The 18,559-nt window shown below is 39.5% G+C and overlaps 1 protein-coding gene across 1 annotated transcript in view; it reads right to left on the bottom strand.

Annotated features, from left to right (window-relative positions):
* Positions 1-4,893: 4,893 nt before the first annotated feature.
* The window catches only part of MYBPC1 (myosin binding protein C, slow type), a 61,718-nt gene continuing 48,052 nt past the window's right edge, over positions 4,894-18,559 (bottom strand). Inside the window, 5 exon segments of the mRNA XM_009887436.1 lie at positions 4,894-4,994; positions 13,179-13,365; positions 14,244-14,380; positions 15,916-16,075; positions 17,789-17,928. Coding sequence (XP_009885738.1) covers positions 4,894-4,994; positions 13,179-13,365; positions 14,244-14,380; positions 15,916-16,075; positions 17,789-17,928 — 725 coding nt within the window.

Raw genomic sequence — 18,559 nt, 5'->3', positions numbered from 1 at the left:
CTTAGCTGTGATGGTGCACACTGTGTTAACGCTGGACTGCCTTTACCTCCTTCGCTGGCGTAGAGAGGGTGCTTTGAAACAAATGCGCCTTTTGAGAAATTGTGGCACGTCAAGTTGTTTGAATTGGTCATGTGAAGGGTCTTAGACGCGTCCCTCGCACTCTAGGAAGGTATGTGGTTTCTGGAGGTGGCCACGGAAAGGTGAGCACTGCGTAGCTGTGTGAAAGAGGAAGTAGAAAGTGTAAAATACAACCTCTAACGAGTATTATATACCCAAACGGCATCTTCTTAAAATCAGGAATCCTTTTTTTTTTAAGTTATTCCATTGTGAGCCAGAGGCTGCAGCTTTCTGGCCAGACACAACAATTTCCTGGACAGAGCAGTTTCCTGTTATTCAAAGTGAGCGGACTCGTTTTGATAAAGTTAGTATGTTTTCGAGTAGCTTTCTCTGCTGCGAGGGTCAGGAATGCTTGACATGAGCAAAAAGGTGGTTTCAAAATCCCTTGACATGGTATGTGCGTCCCAAGTGCCATGTCGTTCGTCAGCTGATTTCATTTACAGATCACTAAATACAGTATGATACAGAATTGAGATTAGGAGCCAAAACAGAGAAGAGAGAAACTGCCAGCAAAGGAGGGGGTAACATATAACATAATAAAGAAAGATTTAGTAACAGCCAGCGAGAGAATGGCAAAAGGGAAATGTGACAGATTCACAACCAGCCAGATCCCCAGTCCATTGGAATTGCTGGGTTTGGAAAAAACTGTTTCTTTTAGCATTGCTGTGGTCCATAAACATAATGGTACTGGGACAAGAAAAAGAAAAGAAAACAAATTTGGAAAACAAGTGGAGGGGGAAGTAAGTGGTGTGAAAAGTGAGGGCCAGATGAGCAGAGGAAGAAATAGATTCCCTACTGAATTTATCACTGAGCTTGGGGAAGGGTTTGTTTTAATTTAAAAAGTGTTCAGCAACAAGGTATAGAACAAGAGAACATAGTATTTAAAGTCCAGTGTGTTTAGACTTCCAGCACTTCCTCAGTATTCAGGATACAGCTTTGCTTCCCAATGCTCTCTGCTTCAGCAAAGCAGCAGCTTTACTTGTCAGTCAGGAAAGCAGGCCATGAAAATCAAGTGACAGTTAATACACTGTGCTTAAAATAGAGTGTCTTTTGCTCCAGAAACTCAAAATGCAACAAAAGACATTCATAAAGTAAGTGTCCCTTCACAATGCTCAGTAAAAGATAGCAATATTATACTTTTTTTTTTTTCCTTAAAAGGAAGTACAAGAAGCTTGAAACATTTTTTATAAAAGGAATATTTTTAAAAATTTCTTACTCTAGGTAAAGACCTCCTTATAAACACTATATCCGAATTTATGCATTCTTTAAAAGATTTGCATGCGTTTTTTCTCCTCCCCTTTTATATTTGTGAGATTGTTTTCAGTGAGGGAAAAATGGGCTGCCCTGGCCACTCTTCAATGCAAATGGGTAACTACAATGCTTGTATCAAGCTCCCCGTACAGCAATTTTGAGAATGGATATGTATTTATACAACAGTAACATTTATATGCCAAATGCTTTTCCATGGGCAATGAGAGCAAGCCAAGAGAAGACAAAATATTTTCCTCTGGCTTCCTGAGAAATAAACATCCTCTTTTTATTAACTTTGATTCTTCTTTGTGTGTGTATCTGTGTATGTATACGTGTTTGGGTCTGCCTTCTTATTCCAAGTAATAAATTTCCTTGACCTGTGTAAGTCATACTGAACACCAAGGCAGAGCTGTCAAAAATACTAAATTCCTACCAGATATGTGAAAGTGTGCAGAAAAGAAAAACCTTATTAAAGCTGCTACTGAACTATAACCTCAGCTCGTACTGGTTGATGGAGAGTGTACATAGCAAACAGGTAATATGTGTAATGCAACTAGCTGAAGACTTAAACTGGTTTCGCATATTATGAGACATCAAGGAACACAACTGTAAGCCATAAAACCACTACTAGTTTCACTTTCCCTGGGGGCTTTTGTGTTCTGCTCTTACTTTACTTCATATGACCAGATTTTAGTTGCTGTCCTCTGTTACTTCTAGTAACTTTCAGGTTCAGTAATTTCCTGGAAATTCCATGTAAGCTGACTTTGGAGAAATTTCTTCTTGGGAGCATTGGGCCATATCTTCTACAGCATGATATTCTGCTGCTTCTATTATCTCTAGGTTGTTTTGCCTGCAGTTTTTGTTGTCTTTGGTATGTCTTTATTCTCCCAAGCTGATATTAACTGCAGATTTCATTAGCGTTTTCTTAACTCTGTGGGTTTTGTCACTTTACTTTATCTATCAAACACCATCCCTTAAGAATCCCATTAGGCAAATCACCATAAATCAAGACTTTATCTTTTGTTATTCATTATTTAAGGTTCTGCAGCCCATTTTAGATCTACTGGAAATCCCTTTCCTATCCCACCCCATCCTATCATTCCTCTCAAAGTCGTTTTCAATTAATTTTTAATCCAGAGGCTTGGCTGGTCAGCATAGTTAGTGAGAGCATGAATTTATAGCACTCTAATGCCCACTCATCTCAGTTCCACCCACAGCCCGATTCCCAGTACTTCCTATTGGCGTGGCGCACCTCGAGCCCGAGGGACAGCCAATGGCAAACGCTGGGCAGCGCGACTGGGGAGGAATTAAGGGCATCCGAATATAACGCTTACTGTTCACACGGTGAAAAGTAGCTTAGTTCAGCTTGTCTTTTAACACTGCTGGCATCTGGTAGAAATGAGAGTAGCTAATTCCATCGGCAGAGAGCCTACAGAAGCTGAGATTTATGCTGGGTTCCAGGTTGTTATGTATGGTATATTAAGACTGAGGAGGCAGATAGATATGTAAGCTCGAAGCTGTAGACATCGTTGCATACAAAGTGCAGATGGCTGCGCACATCCTTTTTGGCTTACTGAAAAGCACAAACTCACAGTAACTATGGCTTTTGATGCTGACTACAATATATCTGAACAGACATATTATTTTAAATGAGGGCCATGTGCTTAAACGGTTAAACCTCCATGGCATATATTCAAACTGACCCTCTCCCACTGCCTTCTGTGCTTCAAAACAGATGAAGGGAGTCCCAATTCACTGGTGAGATACAGAATAAGGAGAAATTATTAATCCTTTATGAAATTTTCTTCTTAGTAGATCTGTTGCCTTCTTTCATGTGTTGGGGTGAATGAATGTGTAAGAGTGAACTGATTTTGGCAGGAGTGGGGTGAAATGCAGGTGGGGCGTCCAGGATCACAGGGAATGGAGAATTGCTTCCTTGTGCACACAGCAGCACAGAAGAAATCACAAAGATGGAAAGAAAAGAAAGAAAAAAAATCTTACTCAGAGCGAGTAAGATTTACAGAGCAAAGTGAGAAAATGCGTTCAGATCTGCAAAGGGAAAGAAGTGGTAATTGAACTGCGAAAACACCAGTTCAGCAGTGGCGGTTCATAGTGACACATTCTTTTATTATTGCGTACTTACTGACTGCTGGATGTTTGAACATGCACTGATGTCAAATAACTATCTTGTAATGTACTACTGGTCTAAGCAGACCTTTATCTTTTTAAAGCACAATTGGAGATCAATCATTAGCTAGTAAGCACATAACCTACTGATCTATACAGCCAGAGTGAGAACTGGTTAATAAGTGACAGGGCACTAGGGAATGGACGACCTGGCCTAATTATGTGTGACCTTGTGTCTCACATGCTTCAAAGTTTGCTGGAGACTTACAGACAATCGCCCCCACTCCTGAAATACTTGGAGGTTAATGATGCTACAGTTGGAAGAGTAATGTAGCCATTCTACCTTATCTAAGGTATTTTTGCCTTGCACAGTAAACTGCAAAGTGATATGGTCCGAGCTGCTTTTCTGCTGTGATACCTACAAGAGCTCCATGAATTGCTGAGGAAGGGGGCGGATCCAGAATGATGAAAGGTGTCATGGTTGGCATTTATAGTATTTAAATACAATATTTATAATATTTAAAATATTGAAAACAGATCCAAAAGGGCACGTGTCTGTAACCTTTATCTTCACGCACGTTCTGTGTCACGTATCTTAAAGTGTAAGCCCATTGGGTTAGGTGACTGCTGATACTGTTTTCCCACTCGGTGTGGGGGGCTCAAGTTCCTGCTTTACAGTATGTGGAAATTAAACAAGAAATGTGGTAAGATGAGACAGAAAAAAACCTAAAAAAAAATAGTAAACAAGAACTCGATAGACCTTAATCACTTCATATTTATTGTACATTAAATAAAACAGTTTCAGTTCAGTTGAGAGACTCATGGGTCAGATTTAGGAAATCAAAACTTCTAAAGGAAGATATGTTCAGCATAAATGATCATTAAGTACATATGTGTTATTTATGTTATAGTAAAACCATATTCTGTTAAACAATTCTCAGGTGAATAAGATACATTATCAAAGAGGTATGTATTCCAAGGGTCTTATTGCACAGCTACTGGCTAATCCATGTACTGTCAGTCTGAGAAGGATATGCTTTGTACCACCGAGTACAGACTCGGACTGCCTCCTCGTGTATATTACACAGCTTCTCCTCTTTCCTTATTAAAAAACAGAACACAATATCAAACAGAAAATAAAGCTGAACATTACAAAACGTGTGTTGTCTTCAGTTCATTTCATTTCAACCCCAAAGCAATCCATGCGTATTCTTTCCTTTTGGTAAGAGCAGGTAGGGAAAACAAAACAACAAATAAGAAACAAAAAAAAAAAAATAAAGGGGGGGAAAGAAAATACAATCCCCAACCACACGTTTGTTCTGTCATTGCAAGAACTAAAATGCTGTAATTCTGCTACCAATTTCCAGCGCAGTGGGAGGAAGCACTGTGGACGGACTCTCACTTCCCCTCAGTTTTGTCTGCCTGTACTTCACGCATATATGAATCAATGATATGCGGAGGCACTCCATCCATCAATAGTCTGAAGAACGAAAGCCCACCTACGAACAAGGAATAAGACAGTCTTCAGGTGGAAGGTCCCTGGAGCAACAGCTTTGTACCTTTATTTTCTGGTGTAAGCGACAAAGATTTAGTCAGTCCCTATTGCATACTTCATTTTGAGATGTGATAAAATTAATCCCTGTTCAAAAGTCCAGCACGAGAATTAACCATTATTTAATCTCTGTACTATACAGAACATTCGTGTCCTCTTGCACAGGGTGATTTTCATTTCTAAGTTGTCATATATTCAGTCATTTATCTCACCCCATGCAATAGTCTATGATAAGCCTCACCTCAACTAACCCTCCCTCCTGGATTTCCGTCAGGCTGGGTGGAGTATAGTCAGAGATGGAAGTCAGGCCAGAGGGAACAATGTAGAAAACACCTGACTATGATGAGTCATGGAAAACATGCAGAGACATTAAAATTATTCTAGTGTTGGGTCTTGTAACCGTTTATAAGTATTTAGCAAAATATTTACCATGTTGCTTGAAAATAGCAGGTGGGATGACATATGTAAAAATATTACAAAAAAAAAAGCACCAGGATTTTAGATATAGGTGCCTTTAGACTCCAGAGAGAGGTGATGGAAGTCAAAACTTTCAGCTGTTGCAGGAGTCTGAAGAATGATTTTGGGTTCTCTTTTGAATAAAAAAATGACCACATGTAATTACCTTGGATCCAGGTGCTTATTCCCTGAAAGCTCTAGAGTTTTCCCAGGGCTTGAACCTATTAGTATGTGATCTCAAAGCTGTGGGAGGTCCTGCACCGATCCACAGGGGGGACTTACTCCACACTTGTGGCCAGCGTCATCCTTAGCTGCAGCAGTGAGTGTCCACCCACACAAGCCCCACAACAAATAGGGGCCTTTTGTAAGTGCTTCCTCCAGCTCGGCCAAAACTTAGTTTCCTGTCTCTGTGAAACTAAACTCCCCCCCCCCGCCTGCCCCATTTTCCAGTTTTATGATGGTTGGAGTCAATAGTCATTGAACAGGTATCAGAAGTACCATTCCCAGCCTTTTAGGTCCATGTGCTTTAAGGCTGTGGCTTAGCCACCATGAGTAAAAAAGTGACCCAAACCTATTTTAAATTACTGCTTTAAAAGAAACCTGGGCTTATAAGAGAACCATTGGAAGTACTCAAGGTTTTTTTTGGTGTTCTGGAGAAAGGGACAAAGCAAAGGAACAGGTTGCCCAGAGAAGTTGTGGGTGCCCCATCCCTGGAGGTATTCAAGGCCAGACTGGATGGGGCTTTGAGCAACCTGGTCTGGTGGAAGATGCCCCTGCCCATGGCAGGGGGGTTGGAACTAGATGATCTTTAAGGTCCCTTCCAACCTAAACCATTCTATGATTCTATGGAAAGATTTTTGAAGAACATCTAATAATTTTAGCAATCCAAGACAGAATATTTCTTTCAGTGCCCAGAAGAACAAGCACAACTCACCAGCTGGGGCGCCCCAGATCCCACTGATGTAGAAAAAGTAATTTAATACAAAAAATCCAAATTAAGAATCAAATTTCACGCCATAGAAAAAAAGGTCATGGAAACTAGAACATGGATATTTATGTTAATTTCATTGAAATCAAGTGACATTTGGAAGGAGCAGTGGGAAAAAGATAAATATTTTGCTAAAACATTAGAGTCTGCCCTTTCTCAGCATTTGTTCTAAGAAAGCTATGTACCACTCCTGTCCCTCTTACGAATCTGCATGAGTCTTCTGTCCTGCAAGTCACAAAACCACCTGCTAATAACCGCACTTACCTTCGGAGCCTTTTCTGGAACAAACCAAAAGCTTTAAAGCAAAAGTACATTGCCAGGATGAAGATATCACTGTTTCTGAATGCTTCAAGCTAAATGCAACTGAGCTGATACTTACAGACAGCATTTATCCTGAGTACAGGTTTTAGGATTTTGTAACCTTTATTAACACAAGGATTATCCAATTAAAGTGCTATTAGTTACTAGTGATTATGAGACTGCGCTGTCTCATTTAACACCGTCATTGTTGCAGAACTCTTCGCTCCCGACCTCAGGTAGATGCACAATACAGACAAAAAAAAAAAAGCATGCTTTTTGGCATTCTTTTCAACCCATGGAGTGCAAGTTGTGATATGAATCATTCCGTTTTAAGTGAAATTAACTGTGGAATAAAGATTTCATTTATGTAGAGGTATAGTCCTATATGAAAATAACCGACTGTAAATGCAAAATGCTCTTTTATTGCTTGCATTTTATTCATGCTAATTAATCATGCTAATTCATGCACTGTTAAATTCCATTGAAACGTGCGCTATTAGAAGGTAGTGGGATGTACTACTAAGAGGAATTACCATAACAAGCAATTATTATAAAAATCTGGATTTATATGCATTAAAACTATCATGCTACTAATTTAAAAAAACATTTTCATTAAGTGAAATAATGAAAATCATGCCATACTAGGCAGACATTGTATGACTTGTAAACAGACATAAGCTTCATATGCAAGAACCATATGAAAGCTTACCTTAGATGACAATATACATTCAAAAATCCTTACTGTGTAACTAAGGGAGAGAGAGAAAGAGAAGTAACCATTTAATCACAAACACAAAAGTAGAGAGAAAATGTTGAGTGAAATTATGCTTACAATTATGTCAAGATGATGTTTTAATCCTTAGTCATGTAAAATATGTAGGAATAGAAGCACATGAAGAGTAAAAGGTAGGGATCCAGTTCCACTTCAAAATTATCATTAATATGTAAAAGCTATATTAATATGTACAAGTAACTATAACTCCTGTAATTAGTCTAATGTCTAGATTGGAACCAAATTATGCAACTGACATTTATGGTAAAAGTTTCCAAACATAGCTTCAAGGAAGCTAACACACATATATATATATATATATAATATTTTCCACCAGGGAAAAAAAAGCACACACATAACACCAAAGCATATATATATATATATGTCAAAACTCTGTAAGGCAAAATAATCAAGTACAGACTGATAACATACCTGTGCACTAAAGTATGTACTTTGACACATATTCACATTTACATTACTTAAAGCATGCTATTTACTCTATAGGAGCCCTTACCTTTATACACTTTGACTCTATAAAACACCCATGTATATATTTTTATATATGTATGTCTGTAAAAGCACTCAACTTTGTGCCTACTGTACCCATTTAAGATAAATACCTTAATATTTCAAATACTACAGGAATATTATCAAGCCTAATTTCTTAACATGTTTTATGTTTAAAGTAGTAAATTTAGATGCATAATATTCTGGAGACGGGTTTCTGGGCGTCTCTGACATTTTAAAACTGCACTGCCAGTATTCTGGATTTGGGCAAGGTTACAAGCAAACACATTTCTATAGAAAGAACCGAATTCTCTGAACACCACTGAACCTGAATTTAAAATAAGCTCCAGAAGAAATGAAGTAAAATTATGTGGTTTTAAGTAAGAAGTTTTCACCGATTTCAATTGGATCGAGATTTCATCCTTAGATACTGTAGTGCACGCTCAGGCATGGATTATCACTTTTGGCACTAACTTGTAGCTGAAGACTATAATTCTGTAATAAAGAATTCCTTTTAAGCACAGTAAATGACTTTATGATACTTTTCTTCTTTCAGTAATTCTACAAGGTAACTCAGAGCTGTTTTTCAAATTTCTGTCTCCTGGAAATGTCTAAGTGTTCTGGTCAAAGGTAATCACAGTCATTAAATAAATTCTTTATAGACAGGTAGTTCTATTGCCAGTGGCATAGCAGGAATATGTCTAAAATCTCTTTAACTCAGATGTTAAATACCCATATTCTTGATTGATTTGGCCTTCTTTGCTCATGTGACATAGACATTGTATGCCATGAGACACTAGCTAGTTTAATCTAAGAAAGCAAATAAATACACGCTTTGCATGCAGAAAATGCGTTTGCATGTGGAAAGAGAGGAAGGGAATGAAATGGAATGTCCAGAGGAGTATGCTTATTATAAACCTGATTATTCCCCGCCAAGAAGAATGGTTCTCCTGGGTTAATTACTCCATGATATATCACTGCAGAATTAGAATATTTATAGTCTTATTTATTCACATTTGAAATTCTTCCCAGTTGATCTTAACACCTTATTTTTTAACATTTCTTATACAGCATCTTTGATATCATCAACCTATTAAAGTGATCACCAACCTTGATTTAGCTCTTAAGATAAACGTTCTCCAAAAACATTTGTTTCATGATAAAAGAAGCGTGGTGCTTTATCTGAATCTTTTCATTGACCTCAGTGAAGCTTATAAGGAATCAGTTCCTTACTACTCGTAATGAGAGTTTTACAGCCATAGTTAGGGATCTATCCCTAAATTAAAAGATACATATTTTGCATTATCCTTGTATAACATATATAATTAGATTCTGTGTATGCATCATCTTTCAAGATATACAAGGTAGAATTATTCTTTTGTCTAAGATCTATTGAGTGACTTTTTTTCGCACATTTATATTTACAAAAAAAGCCATTGCACATGCAGTTGCACCGAACAGTTCATGATGGGCATCTTTAAGTTCACTAATGATGGAGTAAAGCTGAACCAGTTTAAAGCTAAACAAATGAAAACACACGCGCGCGCACACACACACACACTCTGCAATCCCTTTCCCGGCAGTCAGAAATCCATAACTCTTTGCTCTGCATCAATGTGATGAGCGGTCATCCGAAGAGCCCTCCTAAATGAACAACCAGGCCAGGAAACTTAAAAGAATGATAATTCCACACATAAGTCAATAGAAGAGTGAAATAAGACGTAATTATGTTTTTGGGCTCTGGCTGTTTAATACTCATTTGCATTTGTCTGTATCATGTAGCAAACCCTGAGCCTACCCGGCTCTGCCAAGCAGCAGCTGCCGCATTCGCTTAATCCTGTCCCCTTTGAACTCATCAGCTGAACTGCCAGCCACGTTCAGAGTGTCAGCACTGAACCCTTGCGACAGCTGTCCCCTGCCTAAGCCCTACAAATTGCTGGTCTAAGCAGTCTTCAAGAAAGGAGTCGAAAAGTAGTGGCTAAAGCTGCCAGGGTGGAGGGAGGAACCTCAGCCGGGGTGACCCCTCACAGCCCAAACTGTTGGGAGAGAACCACCATGCCAAGCTTGGTGGGAGGGAGCGGGAGCGCACCGGCTGATGGTTGCTGTGAGGTTGGGTTCAGAAACTTACCCTTAACTAGGGGAGGTGGGATTTAGGTTAATGAAGCAGCCCATCATGCAGCTAAGAAGAGAGAAACAACACAGAGCCCAGGTGGGATCCTAGCAGCCTACATTTTTCAGGACTTCTTCCACATGTGAGGCAAAATTGGAGTACTGCTCTGAGCAAGATGTCTATGGCGTAATTTTCCATTTTTTTAGTTGACCTTTTAAAGTAAATACTCTTTTCCTTGAGAAAAAAGAAGGCTTTTTGAGTCTGGAAATGACTGTGCTATGAGCCTTTTGCAGTCAGCGGGTGTGTGTGGGGTTTGGTTGAAAGCGGGAAAGGATGAACAAAATCTTGTCTAAGGGGAGTAATTCTTCCAGTCTTGTTCTCACTGTAGCAAAATTATGTTCAGCTGCAACCCCAAGGTAAGGTGCCAGAGGAACTGAGTCTGTAGGACGTGCTGTGACCAGCTGATAGGATGATTAATATAATCTTCAGGACACGATGCCCCATGCGTCTATCCAAGGTTTCCTGTGGGATGGGTGGTCGGGGGGGGATACTTCTGACTGAGATGCTAGGGTATGGTGGCAGTGTTAAGAACGGACTCAAAATCTGGGACTCACAGAGCTGGAAGCAATCTTGAGATGTCATTGAGTGCATATCGTAACCCAAACAAGTTGTACTGCTGTCATTCTTTTAAACTTCTCTTAAAGGCTGTTGGTACCAAAGGCTCTACAACCGCTGCAGGCAATCTGCTCCAGTGCTTCACTGCTCTGACTGTTGTCTACCCTAAATGTTTGCTGCTATGTTACCAGATATGATTTTTTGGGGGTTTAATCTATAATGCAGCCGTTATGGAAAGAATGGGCTGTGAATGGGACAGGCCTGGCAGCCTGTGAACATAGTGTACCATATGCTCTCCATTTCAGACCTATGGAAGTTAAATAATCATTTGTCAGCAAAAATCGTCAGGGACATCATCTCAGCTCTACCTAATGATCACTTAAATGAAGAGAACTGTAGCTTTTTTCCTAGATACATTACTTCTAATTGACTGGGAAAGCATCTAAGCATTCCCAACCTATTTCAGATACCAGTCTATAAACGTAAGAAGTTGAATTCCTCATCAGAATTGATCAAAGGCAAAAAATCTCTTCACACTTCTCCCTTGAAAACTCTAACATAGAACAGCTTCCATTGCTGGTGAGCAATTTCTTGGAAACTATTGCATATTAAAAGAGAGCCAGAATGATGACATAGTGTTTGTATTATACTTCAAAAATCAGCAAAATAATTCATCCTGATATTCAGAGAAAAGAATTTCCAAGATCAACAGAAGCATTTATATTTCACAACAGCTGGAAAGGGAATTACTGAAGAATAATATATAATCCATGGCAACATTTGGAGTTTAGATTTCCTAAAATGGAGAGATATTAGTTAAATTATTTCTTATCTTAAAATGTTATAATCTTATAATGTTGCAAATTATATGTAAAAATACTTCATAAAACAAAGGACAGAAATAAACAGCTTCTTGTGTTGTACTACAAGCAAAGTGGTGAAGTCTAAAAAGTTACCACTGAGTGTAAACATGCGTAACAAATTCAGGGCTGGGGGACTTAGGAAGTTTAATGAAATAGCAAACTAACTTGGCCTTTCATTATAAAAAAATAGATGAAGCAACCTTCTCGGGTGAGAAGGTCTTCTGTTACGCTGTGAAACAGAAAGTTTGCTTGTGCGTAAGGAAAACAATTATACTTCCAGGATGAGGTCATCACCCTTTAAACACAGTATCTTAAAAATAAATCATGAAAATTAAGGAATGTATTATGCATATTTTCATTACAGTAGTTAAAATGTTCAACTTCATAGACCAAACATTTATTGCAATGGCTTCTTGCTGGCAGATTTGACAAGATACATCAGAAGAGACAGAAAAAGGAAATTGAAATACAAACTAAATACAATCCAATCCATAAGGATATTAAATATTATGGTTTTCATTATAGAATAGCGTGACGGAAGTAATATAATTAGGGCCATATCCAGCTAGCCTAAATTCCCGAGTTAAACACTTCCTGTCAGCTGTCTTTAGGCAGCTTTCCTTACTTATAAGGTCAGATTATTTTTTTCAGAAATACTTAGCTTATTCCACAGTAGAAACAAAAGCCTTTGGTGGGAGTTAGTCTGGCTAAATATGACCCCATCTCTTCCTAGCAAGAAATTTTCTGAAACATGTAGCCCTGAGATTATTCATTAGTAGTCCAATCCAAATCCTATTCCTGGTATCCCAGTCAATGCCAAACTGCCTGGAATTCATAAAATTTATCTATTCATGAAAATAAAGATATGTCTTCAGTTGTAGAAGGCTAACCTAATTTGTCCTTTTTCCCTATATTTGGAAAATCCATAGTTTTGAATACTTTGTTCTTAAAGCAAATACAGTAATTGTATCAATTAGCTTGTGTCCTTGGGAGCAACACTGCTTTTTGCTACATGATTTTGCTAACGAACTTCCATGGAAGCAACTGTTTGGCTTGTTTAATAAGTAATTTTAAAGCAGGCAAAGTCTGCCCTGAAGTAATCTTTCTTCCTTCTCTCCTTGCCATTTCTTTCAGAGATCTGTCTCTTATCCAAGATGATTTTCTTAATGTTTTCCCAAAGAGCTCTATGGCTGAGTCTTACTAGAGTTTCTCAGGAGGTAGCATAGCTCTCAGTCACAGTCTACTGTTTTGTCACGTGTGAAAAAAATCCTTGCAATCACTGAAGATGCAAATTGGCATGGGGGGCAGTGGGGGGAAGACAATATCGCATAAACACAGCATGTTGGTCCTCAAAAACAAAACAAAGCAACCCATATAGTTCATTTTGTCCTAACCAATTTATTATTTTCATCCAGGAAAGTTAAAAAAAGTTGTTTGAACACCCTTTTGCATTTGCCTTGCATACTTTTGACTCCTATGTTCAGACAAACAGGGCATTTGCCATGTTTCAAGCCGCTTACCTTTTACTTCCAGTTTGCAATCCACTTCTGCCTCTCCAAGTTCATTGACAGCTCGGCAGGTGTAAGTACCTCCGTCATAGGGACTGGGTTTGCGGATCTCCAAGGTGCAGACACCTTGGTTGCTGAACATTCGGTACCTCGGGTCATTCATTATAATGACTTTGTTTTTCAGCCAGGTTATTTTGGGCTGTGGTAAAAAGAAAAAAAAAAAAAAAGAAATGCACAAACATATGATCTGAAATATTTTACCCTTTTTTTTTTTTGTGTGATGTGCAGTTAAAGTTGGGTAATCCAGAAGTCATACAAAATAGATAATGATAGAAAGGAAACTGTAATTCTTAACTCAAAAAACCACAGGCTGCATCATGTATGTGTTTTTAAGCATGATTTTTTCAGTGCAGCTCCTATCTCATAATTAATCATAAATTTAAGTCTATTATCAATATAAGAGGTGCTGTTTGCTGATAGCAAACATCTGATCAATGGCTTTTGACATCTGATTAAGTCAATAAGAAAAGCGCGTTTTTTCACAGTAATTTGCAGTCAGAAACGGTGAAGGTGAAGAGTGAAAAGCAATGTTCTTAAACACTCTTCAGTTCTCATTTTACTACCTCAGTTCAGTTTCTCACCACAGAAAACAGATCACACAAAGACACAACTCAAAAGAAACTGGAAGATGCGTTGCTCAGTGGGTCTGAGAACCAATGCGGTCCCCGAAGTATTCCTGCAATGCACTTTCTTAAAGCATAAATAGCTTTTTATAGAATAATTATGGCTTTATTTTAAGTAACAACCCTTACTAATATATTAACTGTACAGCTGTTGTCAGTGCCAGTCCCAGTATAGCCCAGCCTTTTCCTGAGTTAGGTTCTGCCCTGTCACTAAGTTATCTGTGGATTTAGTAATTCTTATAATGTCTATAACACAGGTAAGCAGGTCCTCTTTTGTATTCTTTAGAGCCAGCCTTCAGCCTGGCTTATGTGACACAAATAAAAAAAAAAATGTAATGCCATTTTTACTAACTCTCTTGTGTTTTAACCGATACTGTTGTGAGCTATACTGTACCTTGGGGTTGCCCCGAACACTGCAGTTCAAAGTCGCGTTGTAACCAGCTACAGCAAACGTGTTGACTAGAGGCTGAGTGAACAACGGCCGTTCACTGAAGTCAAAATCATCGTAAACTGGATATTTGTAGACTTTACCTATGAAATGAAAATAAAACATTTAGAAAAAGACTGCTGTCATGTAGCTAAATACCCAAGCATCTAAAAAAAGCTACCAAGAGTCTGAATCTGTGCTGATCTGCACTGCTTTAGGTGCCAACTTGACTCTAGTAATTGCACTTGTAGGGGAGGCTGGAAGCGAGCCTGGGAAGGGACTATTGCTCTTGGTCATGCTATAGGGTAGATATTTGAGAGCTCCTCTTTGTTTCCCGAGTAGGTTGTATACAGAATAATACCCGTTTATTCTGTGTCTTTGGGTGCATGCCCTGCATGGTACAGAACAGGATGGACCCTGACTGAGGTACTCCAAGATGCCTGCCTTGACAAGCCACGTTCACTTTGTTGCCGATTACTTTTCACAGTTTGTTCTGATTACAAATTGGCTCTGTATACGAAAATCCATTTTTCTTTCTGCTTCGTACAGTGCACTAACAATACAGATACCTGAATGGATGTGGTACTAGGTAGTAAACTAGAAACTAGGTAGTAAAACCTAGTTTCTCACTGCCACTTTATGCCTGCTCTGCAATGCAGATTACCATCAATAAATCACCTTCACCCACAAACTAAGCTGATGTTTAAAACAGCTGGACAGACTGACATCCGTTCCTGTGCACAGGTATCATTAAACATCTTTGCTTCACTGGAACCTTATCGAAGATGCCATACTGCCTTCAGTGCAGCTTAGTCCTGATACTTGCTCTCGTGACAGGGGCAAGTAAGCAGTGATGAACAGCAATTCCTATCACCATTATTTTGTTCACGATTCCATTGTTAGAAGAGAGGTAGTTTTCTTTCTAATAATGGAAGCGGGGTCCAGTATGCTGCCCCTTCAGTCCGTCAGCCTGGCTGTGTGGGTTGTACAGGTTGTCTATCCTCTGCATCGTGGCAGACATGTATTCCTTCCATTCAGACAAACTGAGGTGATCTGGTTTGATTTTCTTCCTTTAAACCACCTGTGTGTAGAATTTCCCTTCCATAAAGGGCTGTTAATTCTTATTATTTTTTAAGGTTTACAGTACCATTTCAAACTGGCAATTTCTGCAATGTCAGCATTTCTGACTGCAGAATCAGAATTTGCCCAGCTCTACCTGCCGGAGACCTGAAGCAGGGGTTACACTTGTCTGTTGGAGCCTGCTGAAATGGGTGGGAGCACTGCACGGCTGATGCCAAGTCTCCACTGGGAGGCAGTGACCCACCACTTCTAGGAGAACAGCTTCTTTACTCCTCTTCCAGCTCTTGTCGACTTAGATCTGCCAGTGATGACACAGGTCTGAGATCCAAGGTCGCAGAAAATGTCAGACCATGAGAAAAATGTCCCACTCTTGATTAAAAATAACCAACTGTGAACTATGTGGACAAACCAAGAAGTCCTAATATGAAATGTCCTAGCTGCTACTTGTACCTGGTCTTGGGGCTAGGAATGCTTTAGAGGTATGGTTTTTCACTCTAGTCGCCTTCCAGCCCCTGAACACACCCCTTCTCCTTTGACAAGGAACAGATCATTAGCTAACCATCCTTTGCAATCAAAGCGCTCTCTTTGGTCATCGTTGCATCCTCGCTGAGGCCGCACATGTTTTCAGCGAAGATCCGGAAGTAGTACTCATTTCCTATGACGAGCTCGTTAATGGTGGCACTGGTGCGGTGGTAGTGCTCGATTACTGTGAACCATTCCTGAAAGACACAAACACAGAGAGTAAGCTTCCCCTCAGCACCCTGCACCTCTCAGCCATTAACCATTTGGAAGAATCATCAAGGTTGTGGGAGTAAGATTTTTTTTTTTTTTTTACGGGAATGTTAATGGATACTAAAATAGTGGAGCAGGCAACAAATAATTATTCTATCTGAAATGAGTGATAATGAGAATACCACAGAGCTCACTGCTGAGCAGCGAAGGCCAAATGGAAAGGGAGCCCTGCTAAATTGTTACACTCTCTTAGCTGGGAGGGTTTGTTTTAAGAAATCCAGTATTACAAAGGTTGTATTGTGCGAGGCGAGGCAGGCTGCTTCATTCCTAGTCCACACTGCTGACAGAGAAGGTACTGCTGCAGATAAGAAAAGTAGTAGCATGTACTACTCTGCAGTAACATGTACCCACAAGCGGCCAATGCACTAATTGACCCCCTGTTCCACAGGTTGAGTGTTCATGAGAAAAGTAATTTTATGCAGGTGGTCTTCCGATACCTAAAGGCTCAGATGGAGAGTTGGGTTTTGATGCTTTAGTCTTGCAGCAGTAACAGGACATTTTATCCTGCTATACAATACCCAGCTAACTGACTGAGTTGAATGAAATGAATGCTAAAAATCCCATTAATATGAAATGCAGTATGACCACAGCAATGTTTTTGCTTTTCTTGACTCTGCCCTACACAGTGTTCTTGCTTTTCTAAAGATGAACTTGTGCTGAGTTCCTTGTGCCACAGTTTGCATTGATATCTGTTCATCTTTAAGAGCCAATGTGCCTTTTGGGAAAACACTTTTTTGTAGGCAGTCAGCTGTGCCAGAATTGCAAAATTCAACACCACAGAGAACATGGGGACACTATGACCTGAATGATCCGTCACCCTAGGCACTGCTGTTGTTGCTTTCTCCTTAACACAGTAATTTAGAGACAGGGGTCATCATTGTTCTGGTTGCTGTACAGAGACCATCTCTTCTTACAGTCTGAAGAGAAATCAAAAAGTAAGGACAGGAAGGGAAATAGTGGCACAGGAAGAAGGAATTGATCAGACCATGAAGCAGATCAACATATTAAAGTGGGCAGGGGGAGGGGCGACAAAAAGATTCCCTTAGGTAAGACAAGTCCTAAGATATTGTCCTAAATTTCCACTGTTTAAGTTTTCAGTAAGTGTTAAATGTAAGAATCCAGCTACTGTCTTTTAAGGAAGTGTAAAATTCATGTTAGCTTAATCAAAATAAACACCTCTATATTGCACTTTTCATCTGTAAATCGCAAAGCAGTTTGTGAGCCATGTACTATTTTACTATGGGTAGTAAGGAGTGGCAATGACTTAGACAATGTGACATTACAGGTTTGAAAACAACACTACGTTTTGATTCTAGTAGCAACCTACTGACTTCATAATTAATATTTTTAGGTTTTATTTTCTTTACTGAGACAGAGGTAAAAAAGCAGAACTACTTCCCTCCAATCCACCTGTCCTGTCCTTTTTAGTTCTCTTCGGCATCATTTGAAAACTTTTCCATTTTTAGGCTTTAGATACAGTGAACAGGAGATTTTTAGAATTTTTAGAGATGCCTTGCAGATTTTCTGAGCGCTGCCTATGCTTTGTCTGCCTACATCAATTTAAGCATGTGAGGCTTTTTATTTCTAAAAGGGAGAATTCACGAGTACATCAGCCTTTTAAACATCTCCTTATTACTTACCATACTCTTCTTATCTGCTTTTTGAATAGTGTACCCAGTAATGGCAGCATTGCCATCATCTTTTGGTGGCTTCCATGATAAATTTACATTCTCTCCCCAGACGTCCTCGATAGTTACAACCTCTGGTGGGCCTGGGCGATCTGTAATGAAAATATGGCAGCTGACATTTCCCATTGTTTACTTTCTCTCTCTCTTTCCTTCACACATCTTCTTGAGTTTGATTTCTGTCTGTCTTTCTCACAACATGCACATGCCAAAACCAATGTCAAAAGAAAGTTGAGGTTGCAAAATAAAACTTTCCAAAGGTAAGACATGTCAGAATTATGAAAAACTTAACTTGACCACTTTGGGAGTATGGTTTCTAGTATACACATGCTCTTAAATTGCATGAGGACATGATATTTTGAGAGCTGGCTGTGTGACAGGACTCAGAGGGTTGTGATCAGTGGCTTGACGTCTAGTTGGAGGCCTGTAACCAGTGGTGTCCCCAGGGGTCGATACTTGGTCCAATTTTGTTTAATATATTAAATAATGACCTGGATGAGGGGACAGAGTGTATCCTCAGCAAGTTTGCTGATGATACCAAACTGGGAGGGGTGGCTGACTCTCCAGAGGGCCACGCTGCCATCCAGCGGGACCTGGACAGGCTGGAGAGCTGGGCAGAGAGGAACCTAATGAGGTTCAACATAAGCAAGTGCAGGGTCCTGCACCTGGGGAGGAAAAATGCCAGGCAGCAGTATAGGTTAGGGGTGGACCTGCTGGGAGATAGCT

The sequence above is a fragment of the Charadrius vociferus genome, unplaced genomic scaffold (assembly GCF_000708025.1).
Source record: "Charadrius vociferus isolate BGI_N301 unplaced genomic scaffold, ASM70802v2 scaffold196, whole genome shotgun sequence".
Classification (NCBI taxonomy): Eukaryota; Metazoa; Chordata; class Aves; order Charadriiformes; family Charadriidae; genus Charadrius; species Charadrius vociferus.
The sequence above is the reverse complement of the archived record's forward strand: the minus strand, read 5'-3'. Positions and strand labels throughout refer to the sequence as shown.